The 20381-nt window shown below is 40.6% G+C and overlaps 1 protein-coding gene across 1 annotated transcript in view; it reads left to right on the top strand.

Annotated features, from left to right (window-relative positions):
* Positions 1-18116, top strand: part of LOC134735446 (uncharacterized) — a 160966-nt gene extending 142850 nt beyond the window's left edge. Inside the window, exon 4 of the mRNA XM_063630501.1 lies at positions 17833-18116. Within this exon, the coding sequence (XP_063486571.1) occupies positions 17833-18015 (183 nt within the window). The 3' untranslated portion in view covers positions 18016-18116. The remainder of the gene's footprint in view (positions 1-17832) is intronic.
* Positions 18117-20381: the final 2265 nt, after the last annotated feature.

The raw sequence follows: 20381 nt of genomic DNA, 5'->3' as shown, positions 1-20381 counted from the left end.
TGTACTTCTGTCACATTCTGGGCAAATGTCTCCTTTGTATGTCAAGGAAGTTTTATTCCCTCCACTCCGGATGAATACACTGTCCCTCTTCAGATATTTCAGAGGCATCTGATCCTTTGACTGAAACAGGGCCTTACTGTAGTAACTAGCCACACTGACCTCCTTTAACCTTGAGACCTGAGAGAGGAAAGGATTCTGCATGTAGGAACAATTTCCACTGTTATTCCTGCTGCTCCTATGTGAGAAATACTGAAGATATGTATAAAAATGCTTAAGATTGCATAACAGAGTGAAATTAGGTGTATGTTAACTCTTTTGTTTACATAGACTAGGCAGGGCTTTGCTTTTGCTTAAAAAAAGACAGTAAAGCTGCCTTTTATTCTGAGTTTTTTCACCTAGTGGGGTAGGAGAGCTGGGGCTGAAGGGAGCACAGCTGTAGGGTTGTGATTCTTTCACTTTCAGAGTGAGCAACCCTCATTCCCTGAATGAGCTTTGTACATTGATTTTTAAACAGTGCATGAGGGCTCCTCAGTTGACCCTGTGAAGAAGCCTGGGGGAGAATTCAAGATGTGGCCAGTGACTGCTGGCACCAGCCCAGATACAAGAGGGACAATTTACTTCAATATGTTTAGGGAATGTTCCTCAAATTATCTTGTTAAAAATCTGTCGTTCTCCCTCTTGGGCTGACAGTTGATACAGAGTTTAAAAGAATATGCATTTTGAGAGACAGACAACCTCTTCTTCATTTGCTGGATTTGTCCTTCATCAGATGAAGTCTAGACAAAGGACCCTTGTCATCATTCTGTGTCTATTTGGCCAGAGAAGCAATCTGAATTAATGTTCCAGCTGACTCATCTACGGAGGCCATGGGCCAGACTCTGTAGATAGGAGAGGAGGATGCTGGCTATTAGCATTTAGAGTTTCCTGATACACACTTCTGGGCTGCGGGGCTGGCCTTAGGCAGCTTTGTTAAGTAGGTAGCTTGTTATCCCCAACACATGTATGGAGTATCCACTTAAAATTCTGAGGCGGAACTCCTGATCTGTCCCTAAATCTGCTCCTCTCTCAGTGTTCTGATTTCACTTAGTGGCTACTTCATTCTTCTAGTATCTCAGGCTAACCACTTCGCCGTAGTCCTTGCCTCCACTCTTTCTCTCCTACACCACATCTAACCTACCAGAGAATTCTATTGGCTCTATGTTCAAATGTATTCAGAATGTGACTGCTATTACTCTGGTCTGAGCAATCACGCCTGGTCTGCCTTGATTAGTTTAAAGTCATCCTGAATTACTTTCCTGCTTCCACCCTTGCCCCAGTTCAAACTATTCCCAAAGCAATAGATTTGCATTTAAAAATACAAGTCAGCACAGGTTGTTCCTTTGTTCAATCCTCCAGTTACCTCTCCAAGCTTATCTCTTACCATCCTCCTGCTCGCTCTGCCTCAGCACTGTAGCCTTCTTACTGTTCTTCCAACAGTCCCAAAGTCCTATCTTCCCAGGATATTTGCATGTGCTCCCTTTGCCTGGAATGCTCTTCTCATAGATATCATCAGATATCACCACCCCCTTGGTCTTTTCTCTTAAGTCACCTTCCAAATGATGCCTTTTCTGACCTGTTATCTAAAATTTACTTCCCTCAGTATCATCCTCCTTTTCTGCTTAATTTTTCCCCATAGCACTTATCATCTTACAATGTTTTACTAATTTATTGTTTGTTGCTGTGTTCTTCCAGTAGAATATATGGTTGGTGAGGCGGTTTTGATATAGACAGGAGACAGGGAAATACTGGGTACAAGAGAGGGGTTCCCTGGCAAAGGCCCCAACCTCGAGCCTGGAAACCTGCATCCCTAAATGGGAACAGGCATTTCTGATTTTGTGCCCAAAAGGTGCATTTTGGCCTGCCACACACCCCTATCCTTTACCCATATAAATGCCAAACCCCAGGCTCCATGAGTAGACAAACAGAAGAGCAGGAGAGCAGCAGAATAGCATGACAGAGAAGGAGAGAAGAGGCTGGGGATGATCAGAAAGGAGACCGGCCACTGGATGGCCAAACTCCAGGGGAAGATTATCTTCCCACTCCATCCCTCTTCCAGTTCCCCCTCCTTCCTGCTGAGAGCCACCTCCACTACTCAATAAAACCCCCACATTCATCCGTCAAGTCTGCATGCAACCTGATTCTTCCTGGTCTCCGGACAAGAACCCAGGTACCAAGAGGGCACTGAGCTGGTTAACACTTAAGCTATCTGCAGATGGCAGAGCTAAAACAACACTGTAGCATGTCCACTGGGGCTTAGGGAGTCATAGGCCACCACCCCGAGACTCAACCTGGCTCTTGTACTTGCCTGTCTGCATGCTCCCCGTCCTGTGAGGGGTTTGAGCATGCACAGCAGCAGAACAGACAAGCCACACCCCTGTTACACTTCCTGCAAGTGGGGTTGGGGAGCTCTCCAGTTTCAGTTTCATCTGTTTTATTCACTGAGATATCATCTGCATCTACAATAGTGTGTGGCACATAAATAAGATCTGTTCTGATGTTCTTAAGCAGGGGCCACTATACAATGACCCATGAGCCAGCCTCCCATTTTTGTAACTAAAGGTGCATTGGAATATTGTCACACCCATTATTTTACAATTGTTTATGGCTTCTTTTGAGCTACAGTGGCAGAAACTGTGTAGTCTACAGGCATAAAGTATTTACCATTTGGCTCTTTAATAAAATGTTTGCCAAATCCTGTTCTTAAGGATTTTACAATGTAGTAAGGGCAAGAGGACTAGTAACTTTTGGAAAACAGTTCTCCATGGGTATCAAATTTGTGTGTATCTCTTGAGCAGAGGCACTGACTATCTTTTTTCAGATATATCTTTTTAAAGAAGTTTGTATGGCCAGCAGCCTTGGAAGAGAAAGATAGTATGTCCCTCCAAAGCGAAGGGCAAGGATGCTTACTGACCGTTATAAAACCTTCAGGTTCCTTAGGCTCAGGATTTCTCTCCTGTAGTGTAACCCACTGTGTGTACAGGTCTCATATGACCTTCTGCATCATGTTATACGAACTGGGGCTTTGGGAACCAGTATAAGAAAATGCTGATGTTCTGGTTACTGCTTTTGTGGTGAGGGAATAGAATACTTTGTATCTAACCTGTGAATCTCTTGCCTTTTGCCAATATCTGTCAAACAATGGCAGGCTAACTTCCTGGCTTACAAGCTGGGTAAAATCTTTGACTTTTCACCATTCTTGACAGTGCCTAAAAAATATAGGGAGAATGCAAACTGGTGGATGTTCAACCCTCAGGTTTGACTGGGGAGGAAAGACTTGATAAAGGGGGTTTTATAGGAGACAAAGGAATGCAGAAGACAAAGCAAGTTAAAAGAAAGCAGGCGAATTGATAGAACATGTTCCCTGAGGATATAAGAGGAAAGAGGCCCAAGGGTATATGTAGGGGAATAGCTGTAGTTACAAAAGACGGCCATTTATTCTACCCTTAATGGAGGCTTGAAGAGAAAATAATGAGTGAGGACAGGCATGGTGGCTTACGTGTGTAATCCCAGCACTTTGGGAGGCCGAGGAGGGTGGATCACCAGAGGTCAGGAGTTCAAGATCAGCCTGACCAACATAAAGAAACTCTGTCTCTACTAAAAATACAAAATTAGCTGGTCGTGGTGGCACATGCCTGTAATCCCAGCTATTAGGGAGGCTGAGGCAGGAGAATTGCTTGAACTCAGGAGGTAGAAGTTGTAGTGAGCCGAGATCGCGCCATTGCACTCCAGCCTGGGCAACAAGAGCGAAACTCCGTCTCAAAAAAAAAAAAAAAAAAAGAAAAAACGTGGGTGGACCAGATACTAAAGGGAAGATTAAGACTTAAGTAAGCAGGCAGGAAAAGAGGATATTTCAAGGAAAGAACTAAGGAAGATGGAGACAGGGATGGTTCCAAGTTCTTTGGGGCTTTGAATGACACACTAAAACGTGTGAAGTTTGTTTATTTTATAGGTGACATAGAATTGCCAGAGCCTTGAAAATAGAAGACAAAGCAAAATGGTATTTTAGAAAGATTAGTCTAGCCAATGTGCAAGATGGTTTGAGGGGAGCAGAGTCTAGAATGGAGAGATGAGGTAGGAGACATTTTAAAAATATATGGTATATACCTAAGTATTTTTGGCAGGTTAAAATCATAAAGAATACAAAATAAACACATAAAAAACTGTGTATCCACAACCCACCGGAAGAAATAAAACATTATAAATACAATTGAAATCCTCTGTGTACTCCTCTCTAGGCATAGTGTCCTTCTTTCCCCCCACTGCTTTTCCCCTGCTGAGTAACTATTATCACAATTGTGGTATTTATGAATTACACGCTTTTAAAAAATACTTTTACAGTCTGGGTGCAGTGGCTCATGCCTGTAATCTGAGCACTTTGGAAGGCCGAAACAGGAGGACTACTTGAGCCCAAAAGTTTGAGACCAGCCTCGGCAACATAGTGAGACCTCCTCTCTACAAAAAATACAAAATGTAGCCAGGTATGGTGGCGTGCACCTGTAGTCCCAGCTACTTGGGAGGCTGAGATGGGAGGATCATCTGGCCTGGGGGAGTGGAGGCTGCAGTGAGCTGTGATCATGCCATTGTACTCCAGCTTGGGTAACAGAGTGAGACCCTATCTCAAAAAAATAAACAAATAAAAACTTTTACTAAATTGTTTTACTAAACAATGATATTGTCGTTTGCATGTTTAAAAATATTTATCAAAAGAATATCATGTTAAATATAGTAATGTTGCTGGGGTTTTTTTTTGCAAGTTTTTTCTTTTATTATTATACTTTAAGTTCTAGGGTACATGTGCACAACCTGCAGGTTTGTTACATAGGTACACATGTGCCATGTTGGTTTGCTGCACCCATCAACTCATCATTTATATTAGGTATTTCTCCTAATGCTATCCCTCCCCTAGTTCCCAACCCCCAACCAGGCACTGGTGTGTGATGTTTCCCATCCTGTGTCCAAGTGTTCTCACTGTTCAATTCCCACCTATGAGTGAGAACATGTGGTGTTTGGTTTTCTCTCTTGGTGACAGTTTGCTGAGAATGATGGTTTCCAGCTTCATCCATGTCCCTGCAAAGGACAGAAACTCGTACTTTTTTATGGCTGCATAGTATTCCATGGTGTGTATGTGCCACATTTTCTTTATCCAGTCTATCATTGATGGACATTTGGGTTGGTTCCAAGTCTTTGCTATTGTGAATAGTGCTGCAGTAAACATACGTGTGCATGTGTCTTTATAGTAGCATGATTTATAATCCTTTGAGTATATACCCAGTAATGGGATGGCTGGGTCAAATGGTATTTCTAGTTCTAGATCCTTAAGGAATCGCCACACTGTCTTCTGCAGTGGTTGAACTAACTTACGCTACCACCAACAGTGTAAAAGCATTCCTATTTCTCCACATTCTCTCCAGGATTTGTTGTTTCCTGACTTTTTAATGATCACCATCCTAACTGGTGTGAGATGGTATCTCATTGTGGTTTTAATTTGCATTTCTCTGATAACCAGTGATGATGAGCATTTTTTCATGTGCCTGTTGGCTGCATAAATATCTTCTTTTGAGAAGTGTCTGTTCATATCCTTTGCCCACTTTTTGATGGGGTTGTTTTTTTCTTGTAAATTTGTTTAAGTTCTTTGTAGATTCTGGATATTACCACTTTTTATCTTCTAAATTGGTTTCTTTGTAGATTCTGGATATTAGTCAGATGGGTAGACTGCAAAAATTTTCTCCCATTCTGTAGGTTGCCTGTTCACTCTGATGGTAGTTTCTTTTGCTGTGCAGAAGCTCTTTAGTTTAGTTAGATTCCCATTTGTCTATTTTGGCTTTTGTTGCCATTGCTTTTGGTGTTTTAGTCATGAAGCCCTTGCCCATGCCTATGTCCTGAATGGTATTGCCTAGGTTTTCTTCTAGGGTTTTTTTGGTTTTAGGTCTGACATTTAAGTCTTTAATCCATCTTGAATTAATTTTTGTATAAGGTGTAAGGAAGGGATCCAGTTTCAGCTTTCTACGTATGGCTAGCCAGTTTTCCCAGCACCATTTATTAAATAGGGAATCCTTTCCCCGTTTCTTGTTTTTGTCAGTTTTGTCAAAGATCAGCTGGTTGTAGATGTGTGGTATTATTTCTGAGGGCTCTGTTCTGTTCCATTGGTCTATGTATCTGTTATGGTACCAGTAACATGCTGTTTTGGTTACTGTAGCCTTATAGTATAGTTTGAAGTCAGGTAGCGTAATGCCTCCATCTTTGTTCTTTTGGCTTAGGATTGTCTTGGCTATGTGAGCTCTTTTTTGGTTCCACATGTACTTTAAAGTAGTTTTTTCCAATTCTGTGAAGAAAGTCATTGGTAGCTTGATGAGGATGGCCTTGAATCTATAAATTACCTTGGGCAGTATGGCCATTTTCATGATATTGATTCTTCCTATCCATGAGCATGGAGTTTTCTTCCATTTGTTTGTGTCCTCTTTTATTTCATTGAGCAGTGGTTTGTAGTTCTCCTTGAAGAGGTCCTTCACATCCCTTGTAAGTTGGATTCCTAGGTATTTATTCTCTTTGCAGCTATTGTGAATGGGAGTTCACTCATGATTTGGCTCTCTGTCTGTTATTTGTGATAGGAATGCTTGTGATTTTTGCACATTGATTTATATCCTGAGACTTTGCTGAAGTTGCTTATCAGCTTAAGGAGTTTTTGGGCTGAGATGATGGGGTTTTCTAAATAGACAATCATGTCATCTGCAAACAGGGACAATTTGACTTCCTCTTTTTCTAATTTAATACACTTTATTTCTTTCTCTTGCCTGATTTCCCTGGCCAGAACTTCCAACACTATGTTGAATAGGAGTGGTGAGAGAGGGCATCCTTGTCTTGTGTCAGTTTTCAAAGGGAATGCATCCAGTTTTTGCACTTACAGTATGATATTGGCTGTGGGTTTGTCATAAATAGCTCTTATTATTTTGAGATATGTTTCATCAATACCTAGTTTATTGAGAGTTTTTAGCATGAAGGGGTGTTGAACTTTGTCGATGGCCTTTTTTGCACCTATTAAGATAATCATGTGGTTTTTGTAGTTGATTCTGTTTATGTGATAGGTTATGCTTATTTATTTGCATATGTTGAACCAGGCTTGCATCCCAGGGATGAAGCCAACTTGATCATGGTGGATAAGCTTTTTGATGTGCTGCTGGATTTAGTTTGCCAGTCTTTTACTGAGGACTTTTGCATTGATGTTCATCAGGGATATGGGTCTAAAATTCTCTTTTTTTGTTGTGTCTCTGGCAGGCTTTGCTATCAGGATGATGCTAGCCTCATAAAATGAGTTAGGAATGATTCCTTCTTTTTCTATTGAGTGGAATAGTTTCAGAAGGAATGGTACCAGCTCCTCTTTGTACCTCTGGTAGAATTCAGCTGTGAATTCATTTGGTCCTGGACTTTTTTTGGTTGGTAGGCTGTTAATTATTGCCTCAATTTCAGAGCCTGTTATTTGTCTATTCAGAGATTCAACTTCTTCCTGGTTTAGTCTTGGGAGGGTGTATGTGTCCAGGAATTTATCCATTTCTTCTAGATTTTTTAGTTTATTTGCATAAATAAATACTAGAGGTGTTTATAGTATTCTCTGATGGTAGCTTGCATTTCTGTGGGATTAGTGGTGATTCCCCTTTTTCATTTTTATTGTGTCTATTTGATTCATCTCTCTTTTCTTCTTTATTAGTCTTGCTAGCAGTCTATCAATTTTGTTGATCTTTTCAAAAAACTAGCTCCTGGATTCATTGGTTTTTTGAAGGGTTTTTGTGTCTCTGTCTCCTCCAGTTTGGCTCTGATCTTAGTTATTTTTTGCCTTCTGCTAGCTTTTGAATTTGTTTACTCTTGCTTCTCTAGTTCTTTTAATTGTGATGTTAGGGTGTTGATTTTAGATCTTTCCTGCTTTCTCTTGTGGGCATTTAGTGCTATAAATTTCCCTCTACATGCTGCTTAAATGTGTCCCAGAGATTCTGATATGTTGTGTCTTTGTTCTCATTGGTTTCAAAGAACATCATTTTTTTCTGCCTTCATTTCTTTATTTACCCAGTAGTCATTCAGGAGCAGGTTGTTCAGTTTCCAAGTAGTTGTGCAGTTTTGAGTGAATTTATTAGTCCTGAGTTTGAAGTTGATTGCACTGTGGTCTGAGAGACAGTTTGTTGTGATTTCTATTCTTTTACATTTGCTGAGGAGTGCTTTACTTCCAATTACATGGTCAATTTTAGAATAAGTGCAATGTGGTGCTGAGAAGATTATACATTCTGATGATTTAGGGTGGAGAGTTCTGTAGATGTCTATTAGGTCTGCCTGGTGCAGAGCTGAGTTTAAGTCCTGGATATCCTTGTTAACCTTCTATCTCATTGATCTGTCTAATGTTGACAGTGGGGTGTTAAAGTCTCCCATTATTATTATGCAGGAGTCTAAGTCTGTTTGTAGGTCTCCAAGGACTTGTTTTATGAATCTGGGTGCTCCTGTATTGGGTGCATATATATTTAGGATAGTTAGCTCTTCTTGTTGAATTGATCCCTTTACCATTATGTAATGGCCTTCTTTGTCTCTTTTGATCTCAATTGGTCTAAAGTCTTTTTAATCAGAGACTAGGATTGCAGCCCCTGCTTTTTTTTTTTTTTTTGCTTTCCATTTGCTTGGTAGATCTTCTTGCATCCCTTTATTTTGAGCCTATGTGTGTCTCTGCATGTGAGATGGGTCTCCTGAATACAGCACACTGATGGGTCTTGACTCTTTATCCAATTTGTCAGTCTGTGTCTTTTAATTGGGGCATTTAGCCCATTTATATTGAAGGTTAATATTGTTATGTGTGAATTTGATCCTGTCGTTATGAAGTTAGCTAGTTATTTTGCCCAGTAATTGAGGCAGTTTCTTCATAGCATTGATGGTCTTTACAATTTGGCATGTTTTTGCAGTGGCTGGTACTGGTTGTTCCTTTCCATGTTTAATGCTTCCTTCAGGAGCTCTTATAAGGCAGGCCTGGTGGTGACAAAATCTCTCAGCATTTGCTTGTCTGTAAAGGATTTTATTTCTCCTTCACTTATGAAGCTTAGTTTGGCTGGATATGAGATTCTGGGTTGAAAATTCTTTTCTTTAAGAATGTTGAATATTGACCACCACTTTCTTCTGGCTTGTAGGGTTTCTGCCAAGAGATCCACTGTTAGTCTGATGGGCTTCCCTTTGTGGGTAACCCGACTTTTCTCTCTGGCTGCCCTTAATATTTTTTCCTTCATTTCAACCTTGGTGATTCTGTCAGTAATGTATCTTGGGGTTGCTCTTCTCAAGGAGTATCTTTATGGTGTTCTCTGTATTTCCTGAATTTGAATGTTGGCCTGCCTTGCTACGTTGGGGAAGTTCTCCTGGATAATATCCTGAAGAGTGTTTTCCAGCTTGGTTCTGTTCTCCCCGTCACTTTCAGGTACACTAATCAAACGTAGATTTTGTCTTTTCACATAGTCCCATATTTATTGGAGGCTTTGTTCATTTCTTTTTACTCTTTTTTCTCTGAACTTGTCTTCTCACTTTATGTCATGAATTTGATCTTCAGTCATTGATATCCCTTCTTCCACTTGATCGAATCAGCTACTGAAGCTTGTGCATGCGTCACAAAGTTCTCGTGCCATGGTTTTCAGCTCCATCAGTCCATTTAAGGTCTTCTCTACACTGTTTATTCTAGTTAGCCATTCATCTAACCTTTTGTCAAGGTTTTTAGCTTCTTTGTGATGGTTTAGAATGTGCTTCTTTAGCTTGGAGAAGTTTGTTATTACGGACCTTCTGAAGCCTACTTCTGCCAACTCATCAAAGTCATTCTCCATTCAGCTTTGTTCCATTGCTGGTGAGGAGCTGCAATTCTTTTGAGGAGAAGAGGTGCTCTGGTTTTTAGAATTTTCAGCTTTTCTGCTCTGGTTTCTCCCCATCTTTGTGGTTTTATCTACCTTTGGTCTTTGACGCTGGTGACCTACAGATGGGGTTTTGGTGTGGATGTCCTTTTTTTGGTGTTGATGCTATTCCTTTCTGTTTGTTAGTTTCCCTTCTAACAGTCAGGACCCTCAGCTGCAGGCCTGTTGGAGTTTGCTGGAGGTCCACTCTAGACCCTGTTTGCCTGGGTATTACCAGCAGAGGCTGCAGAACAGCAAATATTGCAGAACAGGAAATATTGCTGCCTGGTCCTTCCTCTGGAAGCCTCATCCCAGAGGGGAAGCCATCTATATGAGGTGTCTGTTGGCCCCTACTGGGAGGTGTCTCCCAGTTAGGCTACATGAGGATCAGGGACCCACTCGAGGCAGTCTCTCTGTTCTCAGAGCTCAAACATTGTGCCAGGAGAACCACTGCTCTCTTCAGAGCTGTCAGGCAGGGACGTTTGAGTCTGCAGAAGTTTCTGCTGCCTTTTGTTCAGCTATTCCCTGCCCACAGAAGTGGAGTCTACAGAGGCAGTAGGCCTTGCTGAGCTGCAGTGGGCTCTGCCCAGTTCAAGCTTCCCGGCTACTTTGTTTACTTACTCAAGCCTCAGCCATGGCGGATGCCTCTCCCCCTACCAGGCTGCCGCCTTGCAGGTCGATCTCAGACCTCACAGGTCAATCTCAGACTAGCAGTGAGAAAGGCTCCGTGGGCAATGAACCCACAGAGCTGGGCATGAGAGAAAATCTCCTGGTCTGCCGGTTGCTAAGACTGTGGGAAAAGTGCAGTATTAGGGCGGGAGTGTCCTGTTTTTCCAGGTACAGTCCGTCATGGCTTCTCTTGGCTAGGAAAGGGAAATCCTCTGACCCCTTGTGCTTCCCAGGTGAGGCAACGCCCCGCGCTGCTTCAGTTCACCCTCCGTGGGCTGCACCCACTGTCCAACCAGTCACAATGAGATGAACCAGGTACCTCAGTTGGAAATGCAGAAATCACTCAACTTCTGAGTTGATCACACTGGGAGCTACAGATCAGAGCTGTTCCTATTCAGCCCTCTTGGAATGGGATCAATGTTGCTGTTTTAACTCCTTTCTTTTTCTAATTGAGATGGAGCCTTGCTCTGTTGCCTAGGCTGGAGTGCAGTGGCACTGGTGTGAACTTAGCTCACTACAACCTCCACCTCCTGGTTTCAAGCTATTCTCCTGCCTCAACCTCCCTAGTTGCTGGAATTACAGGTGCCTGCCATCATGTACAGCTAATTTCTGTATTTTAAGTAGAGGTGGGGTTTTCCCATGTTGGCCAGGCTGGTCTCAAACTCCTGATCTCAGGTGATCTGCCCACCTTGGCCTCCCCAAGTGCTGGGATTACAGGCTTGAGCCACCTCATCTGGTCTTAGCTCATATTTCATTGTGAGGATCATCCATGTTAATATATAGAGATTTAGTTTATTCATTTTTTAATGTGGTATACTATTTCACTCTATACATATACCAGAATTCATTTATCAGTTCTCTTGTGGGTACACACATGTTTTCCTGGTTTTTGCTCTTCCAATCAATGCTTAAGTGAAAATTCTTGTCATTTTTTTTTTTTTTTGCATGTGTCTGAGAATTCTTAAGGGCATATACTTAGGAATGAAATTTTTGGGTTGTAAGTTATCTAAATAGGAAGAATACTGGAATAATCTAGGTGATAAGTACCTGGATCATCTAGTAGATCTACATAATGGGAAAGAACAAAACATTAGTAAGAAATATTGGATAGCGATTGAGGTTTCACAAGATGCGAGGAGAGATAAAGAAGTAAGATTTAAGAATGACACTGAGGTTATATGGCAGGGAATGGCTCAGGAAAATTATGCTACCTCAGACAGAAATGAGAATGTATTGTAAGGGCAAAAATGTTCCTCACCCATTGCAAGGGTCATGCCTGATATTCCCATAACAAAAAACAGGCTAGCAAGTGAAAAGCGTAACAAATTTATTTTACAAAGTTTTGTGTGACATGGGAACCTTCGGAAATGAAGACTCAAAGACGCAGGGAAAACTGTGTTTTGTCTGATGAAAGAAGAGCTTGGTTGTAGGGAAACACAATGCAAAAAAAAAAAAAGAAAGTATTACCTAGTGATAATAAAACTGGGGTGAACTTAGCAAAGCCTGTTTGTTTAGATTTCTTTTGGTCTTTATGTGTGGCATTCCTTTTACCTGGGTATGGGGTAGGATCTTTCTGGAATGAGGGTCTTATGACCCACTTTCAGGGGAGATAGAGCAGAGAGTGACCTCTAGGTTTTGTGGCTTTCTTTGGGGGAGTAGAATTGCAGTTTCTATGACCTGCCTTGGGAAAGAGGAATTCTGGTTTCTATGTTTCACTTTGGAGGAGAGGCCAGGAGACAGAAGGGCAGGAGAAGGACAGAATGACCTTGCTTCTGAGACCCTCCAATCATCTTCACTTCATAGTACTCAATATGTTAAGGCACCATACTTCAGGGTATTGTGTACTGAGCCCCGATATGATGGAAAAGTGCTTACCTGAGGAAATATATTTAAAGTATGTCTGTGGGGTGGTGATGGGAATTGAAATTTAGACAATTTAGATTTCCAGCAAATTATTTAATATTTTAAATGAAATCTTGAGAGAAACAAATAGTATAGAGATATAAATTATATGCTGCTTTCATGGATGTTATGGTTGAGACAGTTTAAAAGGAGGGGCCCTAAATAAGAGAAGGTTGGCAGAACAAGAAAAGGTCAAGAGAGCAGTGCCAGCAGAGTTCTGGGGCAGAGGACATTATAGCCCACTATTATTCAAATCAGTTTCCTCCTAGGAGAGTCCTCACCCATTGCCATATGACTGTGTGCCTCCTGTGGGAGGAGTATGCTTCCCAGCCTCATAGATTTTGGGTTTAGATGCAGGATATACTTTGGCTAATTAAAGGCACAAGAGAAAAGGTGAGGAATAAAATATCTAAACAGAAATGTGGGAGCAGCTTCTTTAGCTGAGATCCCAGAGAAGAATACACAAGGGCAGGGCCCCAGTTTTCAGCAGAGCTACAACCAACCTGTAGTCTAGTCAAGCAAATTTGCAAGTAGTTAAGAATTGAGTGGTTAAAGTTAACATTGATTATGGCCTAACTGCTTAAGAATTCTAATGGTAAAACAAAGAAGTGAGAAGTGTGGTAGAAACCTCCAAAGCTCACCCTTATCCAATTCTCTTTTTTTCTCCAGAATCCTTGACCATGGAGGTGCTTTTGCCAGTAAAATTTCTGCAGATGTGACGTATGTCAGTGTTGGGCAGAGCTTGTGTGCAAATCTCCAATCCTTCTCTTCCCCTCTTGTGCTAGCCATGGAGGATGTATGCATTAGATGTACAGTTATAGTATGGTTGTATAAAGAATATAAAGGGTACAATTATACATCTAATGCATACATCCTCCCCTAGCCACGGAGGATGTATGCATTAGGTGGGATTTTGAGTTGCCACATAGAGATATTTGTTCTGGAGAGTCACCTGCCCTGTAGTACACCTAATATGAGCACTAAATGAAGCCTTGTTGTTTCCGCTGAGATGGTGATGTTATTGCAGCAAAGCCTAGCATATCTTGACCAGATGGCATGTTATGTTGAAGCATCGACATGATTCAATGAAACTAAGATTGTTTGAGGATAAAAATGAAAGCCCCTAAAGAAAAGGAAGAGATGTCAGAAGGGGTAAACAAATGAAGTAAGATAGCAGAAGAAAGGAGACGGGGTAGAAAAGTAGATTAATAGGAAAGATGAAAGTCATCTCTTCCTCAAGGTTATGAGTGGATTCCCAGGGTATAGGGCAATCTATTTATTTTGGTGAGGGTTGTGAATTTTCCTAAAGAGTTGAGCTAAGAAGATGAAAATTTTACCAAAAGGAACATTTTTACTTAAAAATAACAAGATTCTCATTGAAGGTGAAGGAGAATTTATTGCTCATGGAGCATATCACAGAAAAGGTGACATCGGCCTCAAGGACAATTGGATCCATGGCCTATGATGTTGTCAGGGCCCTGTCTCTATGTCTGTGTCACTTCTCAGCTTTTCTCACATATTGAGTTTATTTTTTCTTAATATAGGCAAGTTTTTTCCCCCCCGTATGACAAGAAACATGGCTACTTGCAGCCCTGAACTCATTGCCCAGCAGTTCTGCCATCAGAGAGGAAAAATATGATTTCTGCTCCTTTAATCCAGAAATGTCCTGAAGCAGAAATCTGCATGGTTATGCATCTATCTCAGGCCAATCTCAGTTGCCAGACAGTTGGACAATGTAGGGGAAAAAAGATTTCTTCCCTATTGCAGAAACTGTAATGCTCATGGCTAAGACTGGTGTAATAAAAGATTGATTAACAAGAGAAGAGCATACACATTTATTTGTTGTACATGACATGGGAAACTTCAGAAAAGAAGACCCGAAGAAACAGAGAAAACTGTGAATTTTTATTAGAGGACAAAAGCATTAGCTCTAGTGGTAATAAACTGGCAGGGATATAGCAAGGCCTGTCTGTTCAGTTTCCTCTTGTTGTGGTTTCTCCATGTTGGTCAGGTTGTTCTGGAACTCCTGACCTCAGATGATCCGCCTGTCTCAGCCTCCCAAAGTGCTGGGATTACAGGTTATGAGCCACCGCACCTGGCCTCATCAGATATTTTAAAAGATTATGCAAACTTCTTTTGGAATAACTTAGATAAACAAATATCAGTCTTTCCCAAAGTCATTTGATTTTCCCTGGCCTTGGATCAGCTGAGACAAAATGTAAATGTGGGATTTTAAATGATACATGTTGCCAGGGAAAGGGATTCTAGGAAAAGGAGTGTAGATAAATTGTGCCTTACCATGCTAATGCTTGTGGCAGTTCTCAGTTAAGTGGTATCCAGGTGGGCTACTGATGCCAGCTGGGTTATTGTGAAGGAACAGTGGGGGTTAGAGAGAACCTGGGGCTACCTAAAGAAAAGTGAACCTCTGAGAAGCCAATTAAGAGGGGAGGACCTTTAGCTAGCCTATTGGAGGAGGAATTTAGTGAAAGAACCAAGAGGAAAGACAGCTCATCATAGAGATACTAAGGGAAACTCAGAGATTGGAGGCTGAGCTTAGTAGTGCCATATAGGAGGCTACATCTCCAGGACAGAGAAAAATCTATTCAAATTTTCTCTGGGCAGATTCTGGGACGTACTCGCTAATGACGAAATGTGGGAACCTGGGAATCAATCTGAGATGGCACAGAAAGAAGAGATCTGGCGGCCCACAGAGGGAAGATTGTTGATTTCTTTGGTTCAAAAGGGATCTAAAGGAAACAGCCTGGCTGAGCACATAGTGTCCTTGAGCAGGAGCCTACTGCTGGGGAGAAAATGTCATGAAATAGAGAGCCTGGTTTGTGTTTAAATGAATGCCAAGATAAATTAGAAACATGACACCTTCCACCTAAGGCATATAATCTTTATATGGTTAACACAGAGATCCTAACTCAATGCTGTAAACATAATTTATGCACCTGAACTGATTATACTTTCAAACACTGCTGGGAAGGATGGAAGCTGTGAATCTCATGGTTGTTGTCTTCAGAGGAGTAATCTGCACACCATGACTTCAATATTTCTGTGATCCAAAATGCCAACAGAGCCATGTTGAGGAAAACCTCTGTTGAGTTTGTTATATAACAAATAAATTTTACAGGGAGGAAAGTAGACAGATGTCTCTAGACCCTAGTTACTGCCCTGGGAGGGAATGCAGTCTTCCCTGACGTCTTACAGAGAGGGACCCTGGTCAATCTGGTGCAATAGGAGGGTATTGTGTTGCCTGGATAGAAGGAGAGATGCAAAGAGAATAATGAAATTTATAAAGAGGGTTAAAGGACATAATTTTCTCCAGGGTTTGACTTGGCAAGAAGTTCCATAGGGTCAGCACAGGTCAGGTAGCTGTGAATATTTCTTTGGCCATGGCTGTAAGATGACTCTTCAAATACTATAGTTCATGTAAGACCCATCACAGTAAAACCATGACTATTAAAATGAGGGGAAAGAAAGGCATAAGTGAGAAAGAATTTAAAAGGAAAGAACAGGTACAGCACTGCCCAGGGTCAGACTATTTCCTCAGAGCAGACAAAGAAACTTATGCAAAATTTATGACGGACTTAGATCTAGGACAGTGCATGCTTTGAAACTCCAATCTATTTAAATGATGATAAATGTCACAGCTGTCCTCCTTTATGGAATGATTTGCCCAGTAGAAGAGAAAGATTTCAAACTGTCTTTTCCAAAGAGGGGATAAAAATCACTTAAAATTGGTCATTCAGACTGTCTCATGAGTCTTTTGAGCTGCAGGAAGTTATATTCCTTTAAAGAGAACCTACAAATAAATGATTATATAAGTATAAATGGTCCATTTAGTCCTGGTTTTGGTTATAATTAAAATAGGATATTCTCTTGTTATGCCAACTACAAAAGTTTAGTGGTAAACTCTGTAATTTTTTTTTTCAATAACCCATCATTTAGTTGTCCCTTCGTTAGTTTACCAAAATGACTTTTAACCCAGCAGTCATACCTTATTCTATTTTACATGGTACTGAAATTCACAACTTGTATAAAGAAATACATTGCTTCAATTGTCTGGACACTCTCAAGAATGAAGGTTCACACCCCTAGGATCTAGTGAGCAGCTAGATATTTCACCCTTCTACAAAGTTCAATATTGTATTTTTGCCCACTTGAGCTTTCTCCTTTAGACCGACTGCTGTTGGTGGGAAGGCCAAACAAAGAAGCATGTCTAAAACAGACCTCAGAAAGTGTTGTTCCCTGTTCAACCATGGCTGTTTATGTATTGCTCCCAGGTGGATGTAACCAGAAGATTTAGTTCTTTAGATTACATATGCATCATTCCAACTGGTAAGAACAGACACGTTTTTACATAAAAAAGCAAAGAACAAAATAGTATGCATTTTAATACTGGCATTTGTATGAAACTTTGTATGTACACCTATCATTATGAATGCACAGTCTCTGAAAACATATTCAAGGAACTGATAAAGAGCTGTGCTATTAGGGAGGCCAACTGGTGGCTAGAGGAAAAGGCAGGGATAGGGAGAAATTTACTTTTCACCATGAACACTTTTATAACCTTTCAAGGTTGTGCCATGTGCATGTATTGTCTATCAAAATGATAACCAATCAACAAGCAAGGAGAACAAAACAAAGTGGTGGGATTGACCTTTCTAGGACATTGGGGTTCCTATAGTTGGCTGATACAGAATTTGATTATTGAAGCCTTTGAAGTATTAATACTTCTTTCCTGCACTTTGGTGAGATTGGTGACCCGTCATGTGCTTAGTTGCTATTTTGTTCTCTTTATGTCTAAGGGCCATTGGAAAAGGAGTGCAGACTAAATTCTTCTTATAATACCCGAAGTCTTTAGATCAAGAGTTTTCTGTCAAACTACAAAGATGCTCACACCACAGAAACCCTATTAGCATGTAGGCATAAGTATAGAGTATGATTGATGCTTGCTATACAGTGGCAGAGAATTTAACTTTTCCTCAGTTGATAGGATTTGGGATAGTCCTAGTGAAGGAAAGGAAAAAGGAGCTTAAAAACATAAAACAAGAGTACAGATCTGGTAGGGGGCAGTGGCTTGGAGAAACCTTAGAGTTATAGGGCTGTATTTTTTAGATATATTTTGGTTACAAGTGGCAAAAATACTATTTGAATTATTCTGGGCAAAAAGTGAACTTTATTAGGATACTGAAGGGCATCCCCACATTCTGAGAAGGTAGGGGTACATCAGGGCCTGAGGCACAATATTGTTGAGAATCTCTCTCAAATCCTATCTCTTCTCTCAATTTCTCACTGCATTCATGCTTTATTCTTTCAGCTCTGCTTCATCGACATGGCAGGGAACATGGCTGCACACAGAGGACCCATTTTTTCAGCTTCCCTACCAGAGAGAGAGAGACACCCTTTTTACCTGAGTTCTGAGTTGAATATCCTAGGAGAGAACTCTGATTGGCTTGGTTTGGGTCCCATGCCCATCCTTGAGTTGATCAACTGTGATTAGTTATAAGTGTACTCATTAGTAACTTCCCCTGGAACCGTAGATTTGATGTGGGGTAAGACTTCCAAAAACGAAAACAAAAACAAAAAAACAAAAGAATGCTATTTCTGGAAAAAAGAATCTGAACAACAGATTAACAATATAAAGGCAGCACAGGTAGCAAAGAGTTAATAAACTGTAATTTCAGGAGCACTCCCTTCTCGTCTCATAATTCCTTGGACTACCTCCAATAGTTAAGAATCTTAGTAATAACACTCTGAGAAAGGCAACTTGTTAAACTCACTTGACTTTAAATGACTGGTAGGCCATCTCTTTTCTGAGATCAGAACCTCTTCTTTGCAGAGGGAGAAAGAAATAGGATGGAGGAGGCAGTGTCTGGAGGAAGTAGGATGCAGGAATTTTATGCCACTGCCACTCCTTTGTCGTTTCTTGGCACCAATTTCTCCCTGTCAAGCTGGTAGCGTTACTGAGGTATCAATACCACCAATAGGGCCATAGAGGTTGTATGTCTCCATCACTCACATTATACCCTATAGAGTTCTAGAATGTTTTATAACGTCATTGTGAATGGTGGCTCCTGGAGTTAAATAATGGGGCAGCCTACATGGATTATCAAATGTGCATACTTGCTTCATTTCAAAAGCTTTATTTTGTTCTTATTATGTATAATGCATACATCTGTGGGGATTAGTTCTAAAATATCAAAATAAAAATATTCCATTAAATGACACTATATTTATTTCTCATACTTGAGTTGGCAAACTAAAGCCTATAGGCCAAATCTAGCCTGCTACCTGTTATTATACATAATGTTTTATTGGAACATAGCCAACTCATTTTTTTTTTTTTACCTATTGTCTACGGCTACTTTCATGCTACAATGACAGATATCGATAGTTATGACAGAAACCATAGGATTCACAAAACCTAAAATACTTATTATCGGGCCCTTCACAGGAAAATTTGCTAATCTGTGGACTGGAGCCTACACTAAATAGAAGTTTTTCATTGATCTGGGAAACACAATGCTTCAGAGTATTAGTAATTTTATTACAAATAAAATTATCTTTAAGTAAACAAAAGATGGCAATGATTCTGTTGGGATCATGAAAGGTTAAAGATCATGGAAGAGTGTTGAGAGATTCCAGAGCTCAGTTCTTGTCTTTACAAGTAGGGAAACTGAGGCCCGGGGAAACTAGTGACCTTGTTCAAAGTCACATATCAAGTCCAATTTAAGTCTTGGCTGATGTTCTTCCATGACAATGTTTGAAATAGCTCCACATTCTCTTCTGTGTGTACTTTATCATTTTTAAAACTAATTTTCCTCCGTTTTCAAGTTTTTAACTTGCACCAGTCCTCCAGTCAGTAGTATTGGTGTGTTCACCTTGATTTTAAGCATTTCATTACTGTGACTGTACCACAGTATCCATAATATGCTCATATTAATTATTCTCAACTTACCCACTCTTTCTGTTCTTTTTCTTAATAACTTCATATGCCCTTTCCCTATGTGATGAGTTCTTTATGAATGGCAGTTTCAGATTGGCTGCTGGGTATTCCCTGTACTTTTTCTTTATTGAGCCATCCCTTACCAGATGTTCTCACATTCCTCTTTTATTCCAGAAAGTCACCTTGGATGATGTTGATACCAGGAAGCCTGAGCTTTTGAGGGATAAAGTTCAGAATACAGTAATTAAGCAACATTGTGCAGTGATTTGTCTTTTCTGCACCAGCAACCTTGAGGTGGGCATTCATTGTCTCCTCCCTCATCTCGCCCAGCAAACACTCAGCTGAAATACATGGACTGAGTTTGCCCCCAGGTACCTGGCAATTTAGGATATCAGAGATTCTATATAAATCAGAAATGGAAAGGCTAGCAGTGGAGTATTTTGGCAGGACGGTGTGTCCTAGCACAGGAAAGGATGCAATAGTATGAGCAAGACATCTGTTCAATTGCAAGCAAAAGGCTTTCAGGGAGTCATGTTAGCTTACAACATGAAATAATACAAAAATAACAGTAGATCAGAAGTCTGGAGACCTAGATTTTGTGTAATTAATTTGCTGTGTGACCTTAGGTGAGCTGGTTAGTCTCTGTGGACCCAAGTTTCCTTATCTATAAAATGAGAAGGTTGAGCAAAAATAAATTCAATGCACCTTCTAGTTAGTGACTATATTTTCTGAGCCCCAAATTAGGACATATGCTCTGACAAGTGCAATTACACTTATGGGACAATGAGACAGGAGATTTGAAATACAGATTATCCTAGAAAATGTGGAACATATGGCTGCTATATTTCCAGTTATAAAATTCTTTGAGATTTAAGACCCTCTTATTGCTTTTGTGTATTTAAGAACTTTCTAAAATTTAT

The sequence above is a fragment of the Symphalangus syndactylus genome, chromosome 21 (assembly GCF_028878055.3).
Source record: "Symphalangus syndactylus isolate Jambi chromosome 21, NHGRI_mSymSyn1-v2.1_pri, whole genome shotgun sequence".
In the NCBI taxonomy this organism is placed as follows: Eukaryota; Metazoa; Chordata; class Mammalia; order Primates; family Hylobatidae; genus Symphalangus; species Symphalangus syndactylus.
This window is presented reverse-complemented; position numbering and strand designations above follow the sequence as displayed.